Source organism: Myxine glutinosa, chromosome 6, assembly GCF_964187855.1.
Source record: "Myxine glutinosa chromosome 6, kmMyxGlut1.1, whole genome shotgun sequence".
NCBI classification, from domain to species: Eukaryota; Metazoa; Chordata; class Myxini; order Myxiniformes; family Myxinidae; genus Myxine; species Myxine glutinosa.
Genome location: NC_136266.1, coordinates 92,004,287 through 92,027,703, shown reverse-complemented (window position 1 = coordinate 92,027,703; position 23,417 = coordinate 92,004,287). Strand labels below are relative to the sequence as shown.

Sequence of the window (23,417 nt, the reverse complement as noted above, 5' to 3'; positions counted from 1 at the left end):
GTTTTTCATTTTTTGAATGAAGGTTAAGGGGTTGATCAACAATCCAAAGTCAAGCAAATCGATAGCACTTTTTCTGGGAGGCCGAGCTGAGGGCCATGTTCCATGGTGGTTGGGTGGTGAGGCCTGGACATATTCACGACCTGGACGCCTTTAGGAACGTGGAGTTCACGGTTAGTCCATGTAGGAAAGTTCACTACCTGGACGCCTTTAGGAACGTGGAGTTCACGGTTAATCCATGTAGGAAAGTTCACTACATGGACGCCTTTAGGAACGTGGCGTTCACGGTTAATCCGTGTAGGAATCTTGGCTCGGCTGCTCCGCAGCATTCAGTGCTTCCACTCTTTCTAACTTTCCTAACAATCGCGGTTGGACCACTTGTCACTGTAGTCCCATGAATGGAGGTCTCCTTCTCGGCCAGTGCTCTGATAAATCCTTCCTTCGGGAGCTGCCATAACTCTGGAAGCCTCCATAATAATATCGATTGCGTCCACCACCACTACTACTCCGTGGTCCTCCTCTGTAGCCCCCTTGACCCCGAGGAAATGCCTTCCCTACTGTGATGGTCCGACCATCCAACTCCTTGCTATTCAGATCCTTTTCTGCAACTCTGGCGTCCTTTGAGTTTTCAAACGTGACAAAGCCAAACCCTTTTGACTTTTGTGTCTCCCTGTCTTTTATCAGCCGCACTTCCAAAAGTGGTCCATATTTGCTGAAGGCTGACTCCAGAACCTCTTCCTTTGTTTTGAAGTTCAGTCCCCCTACAAAGAGCTTGCCAATATTGCCTCCATCCCTGACGTGCGTGTGCCGACACTTAGTTTCAGGGTATTTCCTCTTCTCTTCAGGGCACTTTCATACTAGGCTTTTCAGCAAACATCGGGTTACCAGAAACTTGGCCACCGGCCAAATCATTCCCGATAACAAAAGATACTCCTTTTACAGGAAGAGTGGCTTGAACACCGACGGTGACTGGTCCTGACACCAAATCGGACTCCAAATGGATGACATGAAGTGGAGCACTAACACAGCCACCAATCCCCTGTAAACGAACACTATCCCCAGTTGCCGTCTCCTCAGACAATGGCAAGATGCCTTCAAGCATTAAAGATTGATGTGCTCCTGTGTCCCTCAATATCCTAACAGGTCTCCGGTTAGTCGAGGCTCCCTCCAGTGACACAAACCCCTCTGAAATAAATGGTTGGTAACCCTTTTGAGGGCGATTTCTCACAATGGCCATTGCATTTGGAGTCGTACTAGTCGAACTCCGCTCCTGATTTTCCTTTCCCAGAGCATAACAGTTGGACACCAAGTGTCCAGGTTTATGGCAAAAAGTGCAAGTAGGCCCGGAGGAGAACCTCGTGGTCTGCCAAGGCATGGGGGTGGCGGTCTGCCTTGAGCCCCCCGGACGATATGTCTGTCTTGGAAATGCAGTCTTCTGATTTATAGAAGTCGTGGTGTCAGAGTGGTCCTCATTTTCATCTCGAGGCCGCCCCCATGGATTTTCATTCTCCGCCCCTGATGTACCATAGCTCCCCTGGCTAGGTCTGGGCGAGAAGTTCGGTTTGTGGAACCCCATCCTGTGTGTTAAGGCATAGTCATCTGCCATGGTTGCTGCCTCATACAGCTTTGGTACTTTCCTTTCCTCCAGATGAACATTAATGTCCTCGTGGACACACTGTTGGAATTCCTCCACCAGGACCAATTGTCGCAATAGTTCGAAGTCTTTCCCCACTCCTTTTGAATCACACCACCTATCAAACATGGTTTCTTTCAATCTGGCAAACTCCACATGGGTCTCACTCTCCCTCCTCCTGGCATTCCGGAATTTTTGCCGGTAAGCTTCCGGGACCAATTCATAGGCTTTGAGAATGTTTCTTCAATACCTCGTAATCTGCACATTGGTCAATCGGTAAAGCCGAATAAATCTCTTGAGCTTTACCCACCAGAACACTTTGCACTAGTATGGACCAGTACTCCTCAGGCCAGTTTAACAGTCGAGCCACTTTCTCAAAGTGTGGAAAAAACTTGGCTACCTCCTTTTCATTGAAGGGTGGAACCAGCCTCACATGTCTGCCAACATCCCAGGTGTTCTGACTCGGTGTCGAACCAGTCGGCATGGATGGTACCTCTCCCCGTTCTTTCATTACATCCAGCTCCTTGAGTCTAATTTCCTGCTGAAGGTCCATTTCACGATCCCTTAACTCCCTTTCGGCTTGTCTCTCCTCTGTTTTTTTCCCCTCTAACCTTTCCTGGAGTTCTCTTTCAACTCTCCTTTCCTCTGCTTTCTTCTCTTCTAACCTTTCCTGGAGTTCTCGTTCCACTCTCCTTTCCTCTGCTTGTTTCTCTTCTCTTCTCTCTTCTGCTTTCCTTTCCTCTGCTTTTAATCTTTCCTGGAGTTCTCGTTCCTCTGCTTTTAATCTTTCCTGGAGTTCTCGTTCCTCTGCTTTTAATCTTTCCTGGAGTTCTCGTTCCACTCTCCTTTCCTCTGCTTGTTTCTCTTCTCTTCTCTCTTCTGCTTTCCTTTCCTCTGCTTTAAACCTCTCCTGGAGTTCTCTTTCCTGTTCTGCTCTTTCCTTTTCTGCTTTCCTTTCCTCTGCTTTTAACCTTTCCTGGAGTTCTCATTCCTGTTCTGCTCTTTCCTTTTCTGCTTTCCTTTCCTCTGCTTTTTCCCTTTCCTGGCTCTGTAATTGCATCTCCAGTTTCCGGAGCTCCACATTTTCTTGCTCCTCTGGTAACCAATCCCAGGCTACCTCTTCCCATGTTCCTAATCCCACCATAGATTGTATCACCACTGTCTGCATCTCTGCCTTCTTCATATTAGTTCGGACCTCCAAGCTAAAATGTTTGGCCAATTTCCAGAGGTCCGATTTTACTAACGCTCTGAACTGTGCTTCACTAGGGGTCACTGCAAACTTCTCTGCGTCAAACTCCATGGTGACTATTGTTAACACCTGTTAACCTTCACACAAGAAATGTAAAAAAAACAATTTTTTTGTTTGTTTGTTGGTTTTTGGAAAAATTTAGGAATGTTGGAACAAGTTCCAAATTTGGGAATGTTAGGGAATTCTTTCCCGGACTAAATCTAGGGAATTTTATATCCCGGACGCAGACCCAATTTCGAGCCCACGAGTCAATTGGACGAGCCCCCAATTTCTGTTACGGGGTCCTCCCCTATTCCCTGGTCCCGGTAAACCTCCGAACCCCGAGAGGGTCCCCGGCAGAAAGATATGTTATCCTTGGTTGAAATTAATCAATAATGAAACCACACCAAGGGTGATGAACAAACAATATATGAAAAGCACACAAAAAAGAACCATACAACAATAGGGCAATCCACCCTACAATCCAATCTTAAGAAGGTAACCTAGCTCAAACTCACGGCACCCCCAGGGACTGAAACAGAGTCCTTCTCAATGTCTCTAGAACACAATGGTGCTCCCGGTGAAGAGGTGATGGCGATGAGGTGGGTAAGGAGAGGTAGGTAAGGCAGGCACCGTCACGTGGTCCCAGCCAACCCCAATTGGCGGTGGAAAGAGGAATCCCAAAGATGCTATCAAAACGTGCACATACACCGTGCAGTCGCGAACCGCACCGTATTCCTAAAAGGCCGCTGTCGCGCACACACATCCTCGGCAAACCACCTGAGGGCGGGATCAGCGGATGCGGCTTACCAAGGGTCCGCGAACGACGCGCGAGGTCCCCGAAATGGCGGTCGGTTCTTCCTTGGGCCGCAGCCGCTAGGCGAAGATTCTCCGGAATCTCCCACCTGTACCTGGCTTCGCAGGCTTTTCCACGACAACAGCGATATCAACGATCGCACGAGATTCCTTTCCAGGCCTCAAAGTTCCTTCTCCATGGACGCTCGACCATGCTGGGTGCGGAGCTGTTACAAAACGCCTCGTTTCACCTCCGCCTCATGCGCTCTTCTTCCTCGCTCCACCTCTTCCGGTGCCCTATCCGATGTCCGGCATCATTTTTGTCATGAGCGCTTTTAAACCTTTTAACCACAATAACCCTAACTGAGAACCAACAATAATAATAATACCAACAATAATTAAGGCCAAATCCGTAACAGTATGTGTGAGGTAAAATGACAATTTCTGAAACGTGTCATTATTTGTATATAAAGTAGCCGTCCTCCTTCCATGCATGTTCATGTAGAAAACTGCTCCCCCCTGGAACCTTAATATTCTACCCCTCTGTAATTTTTTCTCGATGTGCTTTTTGCGGAGAAACAAGGACATGGGCATTAGTTTTGGCATGAAGGCGCAATTTTGGCGGAAAGACATGTTCCCATAATTTTTGCGAAGCTTAAGGGAAAGGCTCACCTTGATGGATGGCCGAATCACCAATCAGGGTGGATATGGCAGGGCTATGTCAAGAGGCGGGGCATTGTAGAGGCTTATAAGAGGCTGCACGCACATCTTAGTCAGGGCCCCGGGGGATTCACGCATGTCCAGGCAGCGGTGAGCATGCGTTTCGAGTTGTCTTCCTGTCTTCAGAGCTCACGGGTCATGGTTTGTGATTCTATGTCCCCATGCCGTTCCGTAGACTGCTCGTTGCTGGTCCAGCTCAGGCGGTTTCAGCTGTCAGCCAGACGGGGTCAGAGAATCCGAACTGCTGATGCAGAGACGCCATCCAATTCCTGCCTGTCCAGTTGTGCATCGGTCACGCGGCCCACATCTGGGTCGCAAAGGGTATTCCATTGCCCTGTCTTTTCTCATTGGTCCTTCTCCTTTGGTGTGATTGGAGCCCAACAATGTTAGATAATTATGATTCTTCCCTATGTACTATACCCGGGGCACAGATTTTGGTTTGTATATAGAATTGTAGAATAAATGCTGTCGTGTCCCATGTTCTACCCACCCCCACTTTAATTATGCACTGCCGCCACTGGTCACCATCTCCACTCGCGACAAGTCTTTAAGACTGAACGAAGCCTTCCCTGTTCCTGAAGCATCCATCTTTGCCCCAGCAAGGAGCCACAACTCATGGACTAAGCAGTCTCCTTTATCCATGAATCGTTTCCCACTTCGTCTGCGAACCGGCGACAATGCAGACCTGCGTAACGTGTGTGTGTGTGTCTGTGTGTCATTGGTCGTTATCTCTATATATGCAGGTTTCAGAAGGTGGAATGGAGCCCTCCCAGATCTCAAACTATCCACGTCAGTGTGTGCGTGTAAGCATCTGTGTGCACGTGTATATATGTATATGTGTGTGCCTGTGTGTGTATTAACTGTTTAATATTTTACTGGTCAAATTCATGCATGGAACAATCAACATACACTATCAATGCAAAAGGAGGCAGGGATGGACAGGTAGCATCCATTATTCAAACAAAGATGTCAGGATGGTTTCACATGATAATTTGTGACCATCCCAACCTTATTTACATTATTTTTGGCGTACAATCTCTACATCCTTCTCCAATCTCCATAGAAAAAGTTTTTTTATTACCTGTTTCTGTACTTTTTACCTCCGCCACCGAAGGTGGATGGAGGTTATGTTTTCACCCCTGTTTGTTTGTTTGTCTGTTTGTCTGTGAACAAGATAACTCAAAAAGTTGTGGACGGATTCGGATGAAATTTGGCAGAGACGCAGTGTATGTGACAAGGACGAAATTATTAGATTTGGTAAAGATCCAGATTCCGATCTGGCGAGTAGAATTTTAAAAGTGATTCTTCACGATCGGGAGATTGGGCCAAAAACGATATACTGTATAGCATGATATCTCAAAAAGTTGTGGACGGATTTAGACGAAACTTGATGGACAGGTTATGTGTGTGACAAGGACTAATCCATTCGATTTTGGTGAAGATGTGAATATGGATTCGGATACGAAAACTATTTAATCTCTAAGTGATTCTTCACCATTGAGAGATCGGGCTAAAACCGATACATAGCATGATATCTCAAAAATTTCTAGACGGATTATGACTAAACTTGATGGATGAGTTGGTTAGGTGACAAGCACAAGCAGATTACATTTTGGTGCAGGATACAAAAATCAGTGGGATACAAAACATAAACTGTTCAGCATGGCGGAGGTATGCGCTCTACCGAGTTCATTATAGAATTTTAAATTACGAGTAATACAATAAGTACCACATATAATTATTACACTTGTTAGCTCGCAGACTGACTGGGTCCGTTATGGCTATTGGTTTATTTATTAGAACACTTGATAAATAGCAGGCAGTTATTACGAAGGTTATTAGAACTTTAAGAAGAGACTTAATTCATTTTGTTTTGGTGCAGTGGAAAAATTGGTGATAGAAAACTGAAATTCTGAAACTTCTCGACTTGCTGCAAATGCATTCATCAAGCACATTGCACTTTCAGTACGACCCACCTAAGAAGAATTACAAACAGCTATTACAAACAGAAATTACAAGCAGCTAAAAAAACAGCTATTTTGAGTTGGTCAGTTTTGCAGTTTAGCAATGCTGTCCAAAAGTTCAATAATGGGCATACTTTAAAACATGTTTAACGAAACTTGGTATATGCAATCAACATTAGGGGATGCAGAAAATATGCAACGATTTTTTGGATTTGACCGCTGGTTTATGCCTCAAGGGGTTGGGATTAGAGTCACAGGGGTCAAAATTGGGAGCTCTGCAGAAAGTCACAGGGGTCAACTCAAAATTTGATATGGGGTCATTCCTGGTGGAACGTTTTGTCATCTTTTAACTCTGCTCTATGTGGGAAGCGTGGGGATTTCCGATTGCATGCCATCCATCGAGTTCGCTCTATTTTTGAAATGCATTTGGCAGCTGAACAGAAACTTTCAAATCACTTCCATATTTGTTGTGGTGATTGCATGGAATTACTAATAATCATATTAATCATACCACCGGTTTCCTCAATGATTTCCAAGTTGCACAGTCATGGCCCTTTTGCTGCTGAATTTCTAGCTTTCAGGTCATCAGCCATTATCCCTCAGATTGCAACATACAGTAATTGATTAATCAATAAATCAAAAATATCATTTAGAGCCACATCACTTGGTCACTGTCGTGTCCAAATATCAGCTTCCTAACTCAAATGGTGCCTGAGATATTGCCCAGATGAGAAAGAAAATAAATAAATGACTAATAATGAAAATAAATAAATAACAAGTACAGATACATTCAAAGTACACCGCCCCCATGCCAAATAATTAAATATCCTACAGCGCGGCATTGCCGGGGCGCCTCCGGTGCCCGGCAATACCGCAGTGCAGCTCATTGAGGCTGCATTGGGAGGGAGAGGTGTACACTAATTGATTGATTAATTGTATAATTAAAATCAATAAAAGATTATCACAAAATATTTTCATAATCAATTGGCTAATCGCATAACTAAACCACTAGTGCTTCATCCGAAGATGTATCTTTTAGAAATTTAATCAAATAAGTCATTTATAAAAAATTAAATAATTAATTGATTACTCAATAAATAATTAATCGATTAATCAAATAATTAATAGATGAAATGATTAATCAATAAATCAAAAATATCCTTGATAGCCACATCACTTGGTCACTCATGTCCAAATATTAGCTTCCCAGCTCAAAAGGTGCCTGAGATATTGGCCAAATGAGAAAGAAAATAAATAAATGATTAATAATGAAAATAAATAAATAATAATAATAAAAAAATTAAATTATTAATCAATTTGGTCAGAGAACACATAAACTACCACTATTTCATCAGAATCTGTAACTTTAAAAAAAAAAAAATTGTCATTAATCGAATAATTAAATAATTAATCGATTAATTGATTAATTAATAAATCAAAAATATCCTTTGCAGCCAAATCACCTGGTCATTGTCAAGTCCAAATATCAGCTTCCTAACTCAAAAGGTGCCTGAGATAATGGCCAGAGGAGAAAGGAAATGTATAAGTACTTAATTAATCGATAATAATTAAGTAACTAATCAATTAATTGTTTAATCAAAAAACAAAAAATACAGTTTTTGACAAAGTACTTGCTCACTATTGTGCCCAAATTTCAGCTTCCTAGCTCAAATGATGGCTGAGATATCGCCGGGACAAACAAGAAAACAAGAAAACAAGAAAGCAAACAAACAACCAGAGTGAAAACTGAGTACTCCCTTTCAGCGTGCGTCATTGCCGAGCCCCCTTCGGTGCCCGGCAATGACGTCATGCAGTGCCTGGAGATGGTATAGGAAAGGAGCGGCGTACAATAATGCGATTTTAGGTGCTTCAAATACACTCACTTAAATGTCCTTTATCTGGGTGGTCCAGTCACCGATGACGTCACATGTGATCAAATATTGTGCAATGAATATTAGTTTATGTGCTGCCGAGCAAACTCAATGACAAGAATGCAATATTGAGTTATAAATGTCATTTACTCATCCAAATCAAATATTCCCTCACCATAAAATTTTAACTCATCTACATGTGCAGTGTACAGACTGAATGCAATAAATGTATTCTAACTGAAAGACGTACTTTTGATTAATTTAGCATGTGCACATGGTCATGAAGCGCTGTTATGAAACAAAGTTTCACAAATCAATGGGCAATGGGCATGCACCTCGGTGTATTAAGGAAGGACACGTGCACTGACTTGTGAATCGCTGCATCGACATCGCCTTTTTCCTCCATATAGTGTGCAAGCTTGTAGTGGGTGTTGCGCATGTGAATGCGGACATGTTTCTCTGCCAATTCCACGGCCTTCTCCCACTGCCCCGAGGCCTGGTATAATTTGTTCAGCAAGTCGTACCGTTCGCATCTCCTGTACAGTTCTTCAGCCTCGTCCTGCACTCCAAATCCCATTCATTTAGATGGTGCACACAGTTCAGTCATTATCGCTGCAATAAGGTGTTTGGAGATGCGTGTTCATATGATCTGTGCAGTGCCTGTGATTGTGGGTCGAAATAGCTTTGTAGGAACCCTTACATTCATTCCCAGCTGCAAAGCCATCATAGCGAGCCGTGCCTCCAACTCGGGCTCCTGCTCCGATTCCCGTACGGCCCGGGCAGCACGCGCATTCCCCATCTTCCCAAGGCACACGCGTCCCATGTCCAGGTGGCGAGACTTTACGCACATCCTGGCCATATTCTTCCAAACAATCTCACTGCTCCCATGGTGCAAAGATGACTTGTTACATTTCAATGAATACAATGGTGCAAAGGTGGTTCAGCTCCCCCATGAGTTTACATTTCTTTATACAAAATATGATACATATAAATAAAGTGCCATTGTTTATGAAATGCTTGCATCACAATGGATGTGGTATGCTAATTTACATAAACGTCAATACTGATACTGTCAGTCAGATTAATTTATCAATGACATTTGGATCATGGATGTTGTTCTCATTTTGACCATGGACTCACTTTTTAAGATAACTAGCATTGAACCCGTCGCTTCGCTTCGCTAGTGGTAGTTCAACAACACAACTTAGATATGATACAGGTAATGCAACGTAATACAGGTGATTAACGGTAATGCAATTTTTATTCCAGAAACATTTTGTTTACTGCTAAAGGTGGTTGGTTGGTTGGTTTAACAACCAAACGTTTATTTTAGTAAGACGCACACTTATTCATTAAAAAAGAATAGTATGAATTTGTTTTACTAGTACACCCACTCCGTATGGTAGTGGCAGGAAGGGTCATGTTACTATCATCTCTGGGGTGTTTAGATTACAGTAGATCAAGGCTCGGGCCTCGTGAATGTCTGGGCTGTGTTCTCGCCAGGTGGCTTAAGAACTCAAACAAACCCTCCATTTGAAACCATTGATAAGGAACAGCTGGCTTGGCAAGCGCTAGCTATCTGCTTGGTAACTGAACACACCCGGGTTACCTCCCTTTGAGATTAGTGTTAAACAGCAGTAGCAACTGTTTCGAAAGGTAATCATACACGTTTGTGGTTTATAATATTTTTGGGGCGCTCCCAGGAAACGCCATGACAAGCTATTTGTACAAGTTACCATGGCGTTCATCCAAGGAGGAAAAACCCTTTGGGAAGGGGGATATGAATATTAATTTTGTTTTGTAAAATATTAATATTATGATGTTAGGGAACCTCCTTTGGAGGCCATTTTTCCCCACAGAGCAGGGTTTGGCCTTTTTTGGGCACCTTGGTCCCCTTTTTGAAGTAATGTTTTATGGCCGGATTCCGTTCCTGCCACCAACCCTATTGGCCGCCTCTTGCGACACACAGGGAATTACCAGTGAATTGGTACTCAATTTGCCGACCTCAGAAGGATGACAGCCTGATGACAGCCTGATAAGGACTAGCGCCCTCTGGCGTTAATTCAGCGATCAACCGAGATTCGAACCCAGGATCCTAGGATCCCAGGCCGGCACCCAAACCGCTAAGCCAACACCAGGCTTAATATTATGATGTTATCATAAATGTTATTACTTTTGTAATTAGAAGTGGCCTTGGAAAAACGTCATGATAAGCTATCTTAATACGGATATACACCTCAGCATGGATTTCGCCCAAGGTGGAAATCCCCCTTGGGGAGAGGTGCAAATGAAGTCGCTACAACCTTCATCGTGTGACCCTTAGCCCTTCTGTTAGGTTTGGTTGAGATTGGATAAGTAACGACCGAATGTATCATGGTCAAAAATCGTCAGACAGACTGAGAGACAGACAAACATACAGACACCAAATTGCGTATTTTAGTATGATGCTCCGAGGGATCAGACGTTATGTGTTTTGTTTTGTTTTGAAGTTGTAAAATGCATCAAGTTTGTTCGGATTTATACTTTGTGATTGTGAACAAAAGTGACAATCACGAAAAAAACGTGTTGTTTATACATCTGTTTATCCAAACGTGAGTTAGCATTCTAGGGGCATCGTCTTTGTTTCCATTGTCAACATTTATGCTTAGTGATGTTGAACAATTGTGACAATCAGGAAAAAGACGTTTTATTTCAGTGTTAATACACTGCTTCTCATCAAGTCACAAATAATACACCACTTTAATTATGAACGTTAGGGGTATTACAGTAGGATTATTATTAATGTTATGTTATTATTATTATTATGAAAATTATATTGTTAATAAACATTGGTCAATTAGTTACGGATTGTTAGCTACTTACAGTAGCTCTGAGCTACTTATACCGACCACCACAAAATGGTGGTGCAACAGGCGGCAGAGGTTGAATCTATATTATAAAAGGAGCAGTGTCTGTCTGTCTGTCTGTCTGTTTGTCGTGTTATAACTTGAGAACGGATTAACGGATTTCAATAAATCCAACTATGGTGGATTCGGGTAACTCCCGAGAGTGTTTGTGATCCAAAAAAAAAAAGTAATTTTTTTTTTATGGGTACATTGACACGCGTGTCGAAACTGCAAATGCCAGCACGTGGTGTTGGTTATCCCTGCAAGGAGAGCAGGATATCCCAGGAATCCTTTTTTTTTCTTCCCCCATAGATTAATAGCCATCGCAGCAAAGATTGGTATTACCGTCAGCGAAGCGACGGGTCTTATATTCTAGTTTGTCTAAAAAGAGGGAAAAATATTTTTCCACCGAAGGTGGGTGGTGGTTATCGTTTCACCCACGTCTGTATGTCTGCCTGTTTCTTTGTTATGAAGAAAATAGAAAATTTTCGTCATATGTCGGTTTGTCTCTGTTTATTTGTTCGTTTGTGTGTGAGTGCGATAACTCGCGAACGTTTCTTTATCAAACTTTAACAGAGGATTCCGAAGGAAAAAAGTGAGGATGTCAATGTGATTTGACTATACATGTCAAAGGTCAAGGATAAATCTATTTAATTGAAAGAAATCATTCCTGAGCCAATGGCAGGAGAGATATCGTCGAAATCACCATGTTCAAAGGCCAAGGTTCTCTCGATTTTCAACATACCTGTAAGGCCTGGTGCCTACTTGTTTGTCTGTTTGTCTGTTAGTGGGATATATCAAAAAGTTGTGGACGGATTCAAACGAAATTTGGTGGAGAAGTTGGGTGTGTGACAAGGACAAAATGATTAGATTGAGGTGAAGGTCTGGATATGGATACAGTACTCGAAGTGATTTATGAAATAATACACCACTTCTCGTTGATTCATAAATAATATACCGCTGTAAAGGCCAAGCCTAGCACTAGACGTAACGCTATAATAACATCCCAGATGTAACACTGTAATGACGTCCGAAAGAAAAGAGCGTGACAACTAGAGGGACAGACAGACAGATGGAGAAATACAGCTACTTTAACATGGAAGTTATCTTAAAATATACTTTTATCAGCAGAATAATGGTTTATTTCATTATTAAAAGGTAAATAGATCCGTAAGGTTATACAATAAAACATGAGTTGTACATGATAGCAACATTTCAGTTTGATGCAAAATTGTACCTCTTGATGAGTCTGATTGCTCGAAAAGCCTCTTCTGTGTTCCCTACGGTGAGGTGGTAACTAAATTTCAACAAGGCATCTTTGGTTTCCTCTGCGCAGTCCTCAAGTCCCACAAAGTCCCGAAGAGCCCTCCAGGTTACTCTGTCAGCTTCTTTGGCTGAGCTGTCATGACTTCCTCCCTGTGGGTGCATCGGTGACATCCCTTGTTTAAATGTGTGTGAAACAATGGCCTCAGAGAAGCTTCCACTAAATATTCAAGAGGTTATTTATGAGTCCTTCATTAGAGACTACTGTGACTCTGCCATAGCATTACATAAAGAACCGTCATGTGGATATATATTTTAATTGTGTTTTTGAGAAAGTAGCACACCCATTTAGCCAAAAGGTCAAAAAAGAGAAGCAAGCAATCACCTGCCTTACTCATGAAATAGTAATATGGAGCTTGTAGCCCAAGGAGACCGAGAGCATATTGAGGAAGTGTGAAGATCTCCTGTGGGTGCAGGCCATGCTCCTCACTACAGAAGAAGGATACGACCAACACGTTGTTCTGTGAAATAAATAAAAGCAAATTTCACTGAAAGCATTCAGAGGTTAAATGAGGAAAGAGTGTCTGTGTATTCATTAAAGTGCAGGATAACAAAGTTGCATTCATTCCTGAGGAATTAGCTTTGGGAAGCCATGAAGTAACAACACTGGATACGTTAGTGAGGAATTATAGGCTGGCAGAATGATGGCTAAAGCCCAAAGATTTAGCAATGGGGGATGATTAAACCATTGTCAAGCCAACAAAATGAACTTTCACACATAAATATTAAATTGTGTTGGGATATCACTGCCAATAATCAGGTATATTGCAGCATCAACGGTTCAACTAACATGGAGCACGTTGCGGCAGGAGGTTACAATCCCGTGATGTACCGAAACGGTTTTAACTCCTGTACGACGTTCTGAATTAATGGCGGGGACCGATTCACATGAGGGTCGAGGAAACACACGAGGTTCTTAGCTGCAAGGAAACCAACGAGTTTATTCCCGAGCACAACAAACCAGGGAAAGATGGACCCGACGAAGGAATACGACAGTGGGTTGGGAGGGAATGCAGTTAAAAAATAATTATTTATGAACAGCGAGATAAAATAAATCCATATAAATCTAAGGCGCCTCACTCCAGACTCGATCACAGACGGGGAAAGGAAAGAACAACCGGGTAATTTATCTCTGGTGGTGGGGACGTCGAAGGAGGGGGGTGGGTGGCACTAAAGCAGCCACGGACAAGCGGGAGGAGCAGGTGATGAGGAGGTGAACAGGCAGCAGGCAGACGAAACAGGCACAAGGTGAAGGGAGGAACACAAACAGGTAAGAAAACAAGAAGTTTTTCTCAGGCAACCACCCCCTGTCCCCCCCCCCCCCCCCTCCCCTCTCCAAGCGTGAGGCTCTCCCTGACATACTCCAATTCTCCTCAGAATTGCCCTTTTTGGCACGATCTCTTCCCGTTTCTCCAATGCACCAAACCCCAGAGCTACTAGCTCCTCCCTTTGCTTTCCAGACATTCTCCACCCTCTGAAGAGTTAGGTTCCACCCCTCCAGGAGACGATCATAACTCCACCCCCTCTCTCCTAAGCCTGGTAGGGCCCCCATCATGATGTGCATCGCTATCCCCTGCACTTATATTGCCACACGGTACACCCGGTGGATTACGAGAGGTTTTACAGACGTTTGACTAACCTTAAATCGCTATTTAATACAACACACCACCCTTTGAATGGTGCACGTTCAAACAAGACAATCCTTAAGCTGATGTGTCCCTGCTTGCTACATTGAGATTGGCCAACTAGTCGTACATAGACCATACTACTCTATACATTTCTAAAGGTAATCTGTACCCCTCCCCCTCCTCCAACAAACGTAACAATATATTGAACCACATGACATCAACACAAAAAGGTGTTTTCCTCTCACATATTTTACAGGACCTTTTGTTTCATGGACAGGTTCTTATTTCACTAGTAAATGACCGATTCCAATAAACCATTGTGCAAACTTTGTCCTCACATTGGAAAATAAACTGTGAGAAGGATCAGATCAGTGAGAGGGCAACATAGGCCTTCTGTAACTCACCATAGCGCTGGAGTCTTCGGGCTGTTCTATCAGCACTGTTTCACAGACGAGTAAGTGTGGTTCCTCCTGGTCCCAATGCAGGCTTATGGGGTACCTCCCTTTCAGGACACTTGTGGTGCCTCCCCTGTCAACATAGCAAACCCTCAACCACAATGCATGAAATCCAAGCAAAATGATAAAGGAAGTAGCAAAAGAAAGTAGTGAGACGGAAATATAAAAGTTTTGACGTTTTTCACAAAGACATTTTCATTTTCAAAGACATTTTCTCACACTTTTGGTGATAGAAAACCGCACTTTTTATAGGATCTGAGGCTCATCGTGGAATTATTGTCATTTTTATAGGATTCCTTCAAGTAGTTTGTTTCATAAAATTTGACAGTTTGTTTCAGAGTATAATCCACAAGTGTTTGACATTGTACAATTGTGCACCCACCAAAATTGAGCATTGAGGTGGTTTCAAATGTTTTTGCAGAGTACCAGGTCAAAGGAAATCCACAAATGCATTGTGGCTCTGTATGGTGAATGTGCACCCATATCCTACTACATTAAACAAGACTATTACCTTGAGTTATGTACATGTGTATAGTACATGTACCTTGAGTTATGTACATGTGTATAGTACATGTACCTTGAGGTATGTACATGATCTGCATCTGAAAATCAGAAAAAATCATGGCCGGCCCGATCTCCACCAAATTTGGTAGTACCCAGGGTCAGGTCATGGGTACAAATAACCACTCCCCCTCCCCTCCCCCTGCTATGATAGGGGGCGGAGACGACTTACGATTTTCGCCCGATCTCCACCAAATTTTGCATACGTGTTAGTAGTAACCAGGGTAACCCCCCTGCAAAGGGGCAGACCATTCGCCAATGCTCCCAAAGGGAGCAGGTGTTTCTAACATGTATTATAATGCAACCGACCTATAAACTGTTTTCCAGGTTGAGACACACCTGGAAGACACACATAATGAGAAGGAATTCTCAGATCAGATCCAACCTACTTACTGCTTCCCTGGTAATTGCTAATCAAACGAAGCGTAGCTTCACTGCTGGGATCCTAAAAATCTAACTGGAACTAATGCAATGGAAGCACAAATAATTGCCACCACCAAAGGAATTTTGCACCCAATAATCAGCCAGCAAGATCATGGCCTTGACTTTCTGGGAGTTGGAATTTTTTTTTTTGGATGCATAGTCGAGGCTCGTAGAAGCCCTAGTATTAGTACACTGATCGGATCAGGATATTAGTACAAGGACAAAAGGAACAGCCGAGAGAGGGGAGAAACACCAAAAGCAGAGCCAAAGGATAAGACAGAGGGAGGCAGACACCCAATAGGTGAGGGGAGGAATGTGGGGCAGAAGAGGATGCATGGGGTGTACAAGATGGATACAGAAGGGAACTCTCAAGAGGAAAAACTGGAAATTTGGAAGGAGGAAGGAATGGGGTGGAGTGGAGGTGGGGTGGGAGGGGGAGGAGGGAAGGGATTAATGGGGACAATTTGAGATGGTGATGAACAGCTGACTTGAAAACCTGGGGGGAAGAATGAGGTTGAAGAGAATGCGGTAAGATGGTTCCTCGGGCGGGAGAAAAGAGGAACAAATGAGTGGAAGTGAGCAGTGATCCTGCGTTTGGAGGTGAGCAGTGATCCTACATTAGGTAGTTTAACCAGAAGGAAGTTGATGGTGGTGTGCCCTGCAGAAACATGGGGGGAGGGGGGAGAAAAAGCATGGAAAGAGCAGATGGTGCAAGACCAGGAAGGAGGTGGGAGAAGAAAGAGAGACCACAGATCTGTCTGTGATGACATAGTGATAGACCGACCCCTAGACACAGCTTCATCGTGGGAGATTCAAATAATCTGAGCAAGAAGTACTCCATCAAGCTGCAGATGAAGGCCTTGTAGGTAGATAGGAGCTCAGGCATGTCAAGGAAGGACTTTATACAATGGAGAATGCCCAGTCAGTGGCTGGCTTTGGAGGCAAACTTTGAAATGTGGTTTGCCCAAGAAAGATCATGGCTGATAGTGAAACCCAGGAGTTTGAATGACTGAACTTCCTGAAGAGGATTGGTAAGATAGTAGATAGGAGGGTTTGACATATGGTCCTTTCAGAGAGAGATAGTGAGAGTGTGACATTTGTCAAGATTGAAAGTGATATTCCAAGTGTTTGACTCGCTTGTGATTTTTTTCAAGGTCTGAAGAGAAGGAAGAGGCTGCGGCCAGCCTGTCTGAAGGATGATGTATGTGATGCAGAGGGTGTAGTCATCAGCAGATAGTTAAAGAGGATTTTCCACAGAGCCAAATAGATCATTGATGAAGATCAGGAATGGGAATTGGCCCTGAACACTGCCTAGGGGCACTCCAGCCTTGAAAGGGAGAGGAGATTAAAGGATTCCATTGAGAGGTTGTTTTTAAAAAAAATAAGGATTTCATATCAACAGCTATGATGGATTCCATGATCTTGCTGGTGATTGGAAATAAGCTGATAGGTCTGTATTTAAGGGGATCAGTTTTTGCACTTTTGTATGGAGTGCATTGATGTTGGTGGATTTCCAAGCAATGGAAGATGACCTAGCACAAACGACAGGGTGAAAAGGGCAGAAAGAGGATGTGCAAAAACAGCAGAGCAGGATTTTAGGACACGTGAGCTAATGTTGTCTGGTCCAATAGCAGAATCAGAGTCGAGGGTTGACAGAACCTTCTCCACACTCTCAAGTACAAAAGACACAGAGTCTTGGAGCAGTTGGGTACGACAAGGATGGATGAGTACCGAGAGTGAGGGGTTGGGGACACGAGATTTGGAAGTAAACACGGAAATTAGGCATTCGGCCTTTTCAGGAGTGGAGTCGGCTGCGATACCATTTGAAGAGAGGGAAGGGATGGAAGGGGAGAACACACCAAAGACAGACTTAAGAAGGTGCCACCAGGTTGTAGATGAGGGAGACAAGTTTGAAAGTTCATTTTTGAGGTGTCGCCTGAGAGCGGACACACATTTGTTGTGGACTTTTTGGAATGCACTGAGATTGCCTTTGGCCAGATTAGCCTTCCAGGAAGAGAAGGCAAGTTGTTTCAGAGCTATTGCCTCACTACAGGATTCAGTGTACCTTGGGTGGGAAGAAGGCCAGGAGAATTGAAGATGAGATGGGATGAATCTGTGCATGAGAGAGCACGTGAATTCCCATGAGAGAGCAGGTGAATGAATTCAAGAATTCCCAGGCTGAGTTAACATCAAGGGCAGGAGATATGGGAGACAGTTCTGAATAGACATTGCTGCTTGCAGCCCCTGTCAATGTGCTTCAGTGAAATGCCAGACTCACCAGCGTTGAGGGAGTTCTCTGACAATAGTCAGCGAGATGTTGAGTTTCAAAAGCATATGATCAGATGAACCAATTGGTGCAGAGGAAGAGCAGGAGACATTTGTGGGAAAGCTAGTCATCACCAAGTGCAGAAGGGAGGATTTGCCATTGGGAGTTGGAAAGTTCACAGTTCGAGTCAGTCCCATGGCATCACAGAAATCTTTTGCTGTAAAGTGCCATTGCTGGAGAGAGAGAGATACCAACACCCAGCCAAGTTGCATTGTGACAATTTAACGCTACGTTTAAATCGCCATATATGAGAAAGAGAGTGTTGTGATGAGTGGTTTGGATGCCAAGAGAATCCTGTTGATTGACTGCATTCCTCACAAAACTACAATAACAGGGGGAATACTATTCCAGCATCATGCAAAAAGTTGTGGCAGGGAAAAGGCAAACGTAGAGCTATGCTGGTGGTCATTGATGTATTCCTCCTTCACGACAACATGCCTGTGCGCAAGGCTTGTGTTGTGCAGGACACCATTCTTGACTGCGGTTTATAGCATCTGGATCACCCCTCCATCGAGTCCAGTCTAGACCTGGCCCGCAGGGACTATTGTCTGATTTAACATTTGAAGTGCCACTTGCATGGCAGCCGATTTTCCAACAGTCAGGAGATGAATAAAGCAACACAAGTGGATGAAGGAGGCTCTCTGAAAATTTACATTTACCTCTGCCGCTGAAGGTGGATGGAGGTTATGTTTCCACCCCTGTCTGTTTGTCTGTTTGTTACTTGCGAAAATCGAAGATTTTTCAAGTTTATTGCTTGGTCTTGTTCGTTTGTCTGTCTGTGAACAAGATATCTCAAAAAGTTGTGGACAGATTCGGATGAAATTTGGTGGAGAGGTAGTGTATGTGACAAGAACGAAATGATTAGATTTTGGTGAAGATTCAGACTCGGATTCAGCTACTAGAATTTTTAAAGTGATTCTTCACCATTGAGTGATATGGCCAACCAGGCGGAGGTTTGCTCTCTACTGACTGCCGATGTAGTTTACTTATGTCGATAGTCTGAAGGATGAATGGAGCAAGTCAATTGTTCAGGACAAGGGAGATAAAATGAAAAAATAACATGGTTAGTGCATATTGAATATTGTTATAGTATCCTGTTCTGATAGATTTTTGAATGCCCCTCTTATGAAATAAGAATAGTCCATTTAAATACCAATTGTTGTGTATTCCAGGTGCTGCATCCTCCAAATCGCTACTCGATTCACCGCCAGCAAAGTCGTAATCCAGTGTATGGTCTGTTTCAACAATGTACACGTACAGGTGAGAATCTAGGTTCCCATTTGCCTAGGAAAGGAAGTTACAAAGGGATGATTAGGGCATTGCATCGACAATGAACTTGAATACACAGTGCCTTCAGAAAGTATTCACACCCCTTGACTTTTTCACATTTTGTAGTTACAGCCTGAATTTAAAATGGATTAAGTAGAGTTTTTTTTTGTCACTGATCTACACCCCATAATGATAAATACCCCATAATGCCAAAGTGGAATTTCATTTTTAGAATTTTTTTTTTACAAAATAATGAAAAATGAAAAGCTGAAATATCTTGAGTCAATAAGTATTAATTTTTTTTATTTATTATTATTATTATTTTTGTATACAAGATCGAGGCTCGTGAAAGAGCTAACATTAATCACACAAAAAGACAAACCGACACACAAAACACAAAAAACAAGGGGAGCGGCAGACAAGATGGGGAGAGAGGGGGAAGGACACAAAAGAGAGGGGGAAGAGGGGGAACGACACAAACACAACATTTGAGAGCAGGGACATCGGGAGGACTTGGGGGGAGGTGGGAGAGGAATAAAACATATGAACACTTCAAGGACTCTGGGGTGAATTACCGGGGGTAGAAAAGATCAAGGTTTTCGATGGGGGAAGATAAGAGATGGTGGTGAACAGCTGTTTTAAAGACCTGGAGGGAGGAGTGGGATTGAAGGGAGTGGGGGAGTTTGTTCCAGAGGCGGGAGAAAAGGGGAATGAAAGAGTGAAGGTGAGCAGAGAGCCTAGACTTTGGCAGTTTAACCATAAGAGGGTTGCAGGCAGATCTTGTGCGACCTGAAGGAATATTGGGGGGACAGAGCACAGAGAGAGCTGGGGGAGCAAGGCCGGAGAGGAGTCGGTAGAAGACAGAAAGACCACCAACCTGCCTGCGGTGAGTGAGTGAAAGGCCCTCGGCGTTGACTACATCGCAGGAGATTCCAATGATTCTGAAAGCTTTGGCCTCAACAGCGTGAAGCCGAGCAAGGTGTGAGGCAGGAGCACCAGCCCAGAGGGGGGAACAGTATTCCATTGAGCTGCGGAAGAAAGCCTTGTATGTGGTGAGGAGCTCAGGTGTGCCAAGGAAGGACTTCGCACGACGGAGGATGCCCAGTCGGCGACTGGCTTTGGAGGCCAGCTTGGAAATGTGGTTTTCCCAAGAAAGATCATGGCAGATAGTGAGACCCAAAAGCTTGAGCGGGGGGGGGGGGGGGGGGGGGGGGTTCTAAAATTGCTAAAATATATGCTAAAATTGACGTTTTCATTGAAAATTAATTATTTTTTTGCTTAGCACTATAACACGAATAGTAAATGGCCACCCCCTTAGCACATTTCCCTGCTCAGGCAATTAATCAATGTGCAAATCAATGTAACCCCGACTCATTCATAAAGTGTTCAGGCACATCCATGAATTTCACCTTTCTTCTCAAGAATCCCACGAAGCAGCTTGTTGCATTAATCTGCGCTGAGGTCAGAGGTCCAAGGTTTCTCACAACATCCTTCATATCTCGGGCTGGGAATTGAGCCTTTGCTTCCCTGTGACGAGCAATAGAAGTTAATACATTGAGAACACGTTAATTAAAATAATAATTTGGTGACGTTATAAGTTAATTATGCATAAGGGTTGTCGATACACTTTACACATTAAATGCACTTTAAACCACAAAATTTTAAAAAAAATTGGATTAAGAACATTTTTAAAGTGAACTATTTGAAAAAAAAAAATTATGTGTGTATTTAAATTTAGGGATCCCAAGTGTTTAGTTTGGTGCTTGTTAAATATTTAACAAAATAAAAGATAGAAACCACTCAAATGCAATGCAAATGCAAAAATACCGACCAACTAGTGCATATCAAAGTCATTATGATGCCAATATTAAGTGCTATACATCGCACATTCACATACAGTGCTACACTGTACAAACGATATAACATGACAAAGACAGTGCAAATTTGTAAACCTTAAAATGGTCGTTACCTGCGTGAAAGGTCAAACACACAGATGTAGCAGTTATCAGTGGCGACCAAAAGATGACTTCCGCCAACATGTAACGTGTTTGGTGAACCCTCCATTTCACTGAATGAGAGAACTTGCTTGACAGTTCCCTATATAATTAAAACAAACAGATCCGACATCTCATTTGTTCAACAATGTCTCATACAACAAATATTCAGAAATACATCATTTCGATTTCCTATATACCGCCTGCCCTCTCCTTTCACATGCTTCACAGACAGCCATGTTCTCCCCTCTCTTTACCACCTTTCCCCTCTCAAGCTCCTTCCCTTTTCCCCCTTTCATCCACACACCCCTAGTCTCCTGTTCTCAAAATAACTTCGTTTCATTTACCCCCAACCTCTCAACCTTCCCTTCTCAATGTGCATATACCATATGTAGATGCCCCCCAAAATCCAGTCCCATCTTACCAGACAATTTTGTAGTAAAACATACATGCCTAACTAATCATGTTTTTATAATCATCATCATGAAGGAGCTCGGGCTCCCACGTCGATCGGAAGAATGGACGCGACAAAAAGCTGGAATTCGTCCAAGTTGCTTTATTCAAACAAAACACTCAGGTACTCTGAAAAGCCCGTTTATCGGGCAGCAATATATATACACACATTATCCCGGAGCGTTTGCCCAGGAAAGGTGAGAGGGGGCGTGGCCGAGCGTCCTGGCTGCGGCCTGGCAAGTTGAGAGCGAGCCTGCCCGGGCGTCCTGGACGAGCCCGGCATGGTGATCGCTCCGCGTCCTTGATAGGTGCAAGGCGATTGTGAAAACCCAGCGGTAGCCGCTACACACGTCCCCCCAGAATCGACCTGCACCGGCAGGGTCAATTTGAGGGGGGTTCTGATGACCCGGCCGAAGCGACCCCTGGCGGGTCGTGGGGGGGGGGGGGGTCCGGTGTGGTGGTGGGCGGTCGAGTGGGGGGCACCGTGGACAGGGGGCGGCCTCGCCGCGGCGGAAGGGCCACCCGTGGTGGTTGGTCGACGTCCACGTGCGCCGGCTTGAGGTGGTCCACTGCAATCCGGTCCGACCTGCCGCCGATGTCGATGAGGAACGACTTGTCGTCCCGACGCAGGACCCGGAAGGGCCCGTCGTACGGCGGCCGGAGTGGCCCCCGATGTGCGTCGTGACGCACAAAAACATACTCCGCTGTGCGAAGTGCTGGGGGGATGTAGGACTGGGGGTCACCATGGTGGGATGTTAGCACGGGGGCAAACCGTCGGGCGGCCTCCTGGAGGGCTGCGGACCAGGGACTGGTGAGCTGCGGACCAGGGACTGGTAGCGTCGGGCACGAATTCGCCCGGGACGCGTAGCACCTGGCCGTAGACAAGCTCGGCGGTGGATGCCTGGAGGTCCTCCTTGGGGGCCGTGCGGAGGCCCAAAAGGACCCACGGCAGCCGGTCGGCCCAACCGCCGTCTTGAAGGCCGGCCATGAGCGCGGCCTTCATGGAGCGGTGGAATCGCTCGCACAACCCGTTTGCTTGGGGGTGGTAGGCCGTAGTACGGTGGAGCTTGACCCCCAGGTTGCGGGCGACCGCGCCCCACAGCTCGGAGGTGAACTGTGGTCCGCGGTGTGACGAGATGTCCGCCGGTGCGCCGAAGCGGGCGACCCAGGTGGCGATGAAAGCCTGCGCCACGTCGGCGGTGGTGGGGGAGACGAGGGGAAAGGCCTCCGGCCACCTGGTGGTCCTGTCCACCATGGTGAGCAGGTGTGTGAACCCCCGTGATGGGGGGAGGGGACCCACCAGATCCATGTTGACGTGGTCGAAACGTCGTTCGGGCACGGTGAAAGGTGCCAGCGGGGCCTGGGTGTGTCGGTGGACCTTGGCCCGTTGGCAGGCTGTGCAGGTGCTGGTCCAATCGCGGACGTCCCGACGAAGGCCGTGCCAGACGAATCGCGCTGACACCAGCTTCTGGGAAGCTTTCCGGCCCAGGTGGGAAAGGCCGTGGAGGGAGGCGAAGATGCGGCGTTGCCAGGTGACGGGCACGATGGGGCGAGGCTGGCCTTGGGAGACGTCGCAGAGCAGGACAGTGTCCGTGAAGGGGATGTCGGCCAGGCGGAGGCCCGTGTCCGCCGCCCGGAGGGCTTGCACCGTGGTGTCGGTGGTTTGGTCCGCCGCCATAAGCGCGAAGTCCACGCCCAGGTGGACCGCGTTCGCGCTGGCCCGGGAAAGACAGTCGGCCACGGCGTTGTTTTTGCCGGCGACGTGCCGGATGTCCGTGGTAAACTCCGACACGGCGGAGAGGTGGCGCTGTTGGCGGGCCGACCACGGCTCCGTGACCTTGGCCATTGCGTAAACCAACGGCTTGTGGTCGACGAACGCCGTGAAAGGTCGG

The 23,417-nt window shown here is 45.1% G+C and overlaps 1 protein-coding gene across 2 annotated transcripts in view; it reads right to left on the bottom strand.

The window, feature by feature from the left end:
- The window catches only part of IFT140 (intraflagellar transport 140), a 103,891-nt gene that overhangs the window by 34,058 nt on the left and 46,416 nt on the right, over positions 1 to 23,417 (bottom strand). For both annotated transcript variants that reach the window (XM_068120599.2, XM_078780121.1), the window contains 8 exons: positions 21,048 to 21,175; positions 20,488 to 20,605; positions 18,963 to 19,093; positions 14,449 to 14,572; positions 12,746 to 12,877; positions 12,331 to 12,509; positions 8,909 to 9,086; positions 8,577 to 8,767 (listed from right to left, as the gene is read on the bottom strand). In XM_068120599.2, coding sequence (XP_067976700.2) covers positions 8,577 to 8,767; positions 8,909 to 9,086; positions 12,331 to 12,509; positions 12,746 to 12,877; positions 14,449 to 14,572; positions 18,963 to 19,093; positions 20,488 to 20,605; positions 21,048 to 21,175 — 1,181 coding nt within the window. The remainder of the gene's footprint in view (positions 1 to 8,576; positions 8,768 to 8,908; positions 9,087 to 12,330; positions 12,510 to 12,745; positions 12,878 to 14,448; positions 14,573 to 18,962; positions 19,094 to 20,487; positions 20,606 to 21,047; positions 21,176 to 23,417) is intronic.